General features: G+C 64.6%; 1 protein-coding gene across 1 annotated transcript in view; it reads right to left on the reverse strand.

Moving 5' to 3' along the window:
- Positions 1 to 1,033, reverse strand: part of MNEG_14440 (Transmembrane 9 superfamily member 2 Flags:Precursor) — a gene marked incomplete at both ends in the record, with an annotated part of 1,803 nt that extends 770 nt beyond the window's left edge. Inside the window, 2 exons of the mRNA XM_014037089.1 lie at positions 22 to 590; positions 853 to 1,033. Of these exons, the coding sequence (XP_013892543.1) occupies positions 22 to 590; positions 853 to 1,033 (750 nt within the window). The remainder of the gene's footprint in view (positions 1 to 21; positions 591 to 852) is intronic.
- Positions 1,034 to 1,314: the final 281 nt, after the last annotated feature.

A 1,314-nucleotide genomic window follows, 5' to 3' on the forward strand; every position in this document is an offset into this window, starting at 1 on the left:
CCGCCCCCCCTGCGCCCCCACCATTGTCATGTATCCAAAGTAGAGCACCATGGGCACGAACTTGGTGATGTCCAGCTTGCTGTAGAAATAGAACGCGCTGTACGCAAACAGGTAGAGCGCGCTGCTGCCGCTCGTGAAGTAGGCGCGCCACCACCAGACGTAGTCCTCGCTGCAGAGCTGGAAGTAGCACAGCACGACGGTGATCTCGGCGCACGTGATGCACAGGATCACAAACACGAGCGTGATGAAGCCGAAGAGGTAGTAGAACTGGTGCAGCCACACCGAGGTGAGGATGAAGAAGAGCTCGATGAAGACAGCGCCAAACGGCAGCACGCCGCCGACGAGGCAGCTGAACGCGGGGTGCATGTACCACGGCTGCTCCGGGATCTGGCGCGGGATCTTGTTGGTGCGCACGGGGTCCTCCGCGGCGGGCTTCTTGAAGCCAAAGTAGCTGCCCACGAAGGTGAGGGGCACGCTGACGCCGAGCCAGAGGAAGGCGATGGCGACCAGCGTGCCGATGGGCACGGCGCCGCTGGACTTCTGGCCCCAGATCAGCAGGTCCAGGCCGAAGAAGATCAGGGACACCACGCCTAGAGGGGGAGGTGACGCCGGGATTGGCGGTGAGTGATTCAGAAGGTACAATGGTGAATGGTCGGCGGGATTTTACACGCGACGTCCTGGACGGGACAAGTGTCAGCGCGACGCGAGACGTCACATGCGGACCCTGTACCTGACAGCCCCCCGGCGGCCGTGCGTGCCGGCCTGCACAACACCTGCCCGCTCCGCCGCCCTCATTGGCCCCTGCCCTGCCCTGCCACCCACCCACCCCCCCACAAACCGCACGCCACGCACCTGGGAACAGCAGTGCTGTGCGCAGCGTCATGGCCTTCCACTCCTCTCCCCTGAACTGCTTGTACAGCCGCGCCGCCGCGTAGCCGGCAAACAGCCCCATGAACACAAACATCATGACCATGGCAGTCATGAGGCCGCCGCGGTTGGCGGGGGACAGGAAGCCCAGCAGGGCAAAGGTCATGGTGATGAGCAGCATGCCGAAGAGCTGCACCCCGATGCCAATGTAGGAGCAGAGGAGGGACGCGTTCTGGGGCGGCCGGAACACGTCGCCGTGCACCTGAGGGGGGCGCGGGCGGGCGAAGGGTGGACAGAGAGTGAGCTGTGGAGGCGAAAACGCCGGCAACGTGCGCGCAACTCAAACAGCTGCCAAAAACATAGCAGAGACCTTGCCAGCTGCCCGCGTCCGCTCGCCTCCCGGCCCCTCTCCCACATAGCCGCCCGCGACCTCACCCTCCCTGCCAC

Source organism: Monoraphidium neglectum, assembly GCF_000611645.1.
Source record: "Monoraphidium neglectum strain SAG 48.87 unplaced genomic scaffold scaffold04487, whole genome shotgun sequence".
NCBI classification, from domain to species: Eukaryota; Viridiplantae; Chlorophyta; class Chlorophyceae; order Sphaeropleales; family Selenastraceae; genus Monoraphidium; species Monoraphidium neglectum.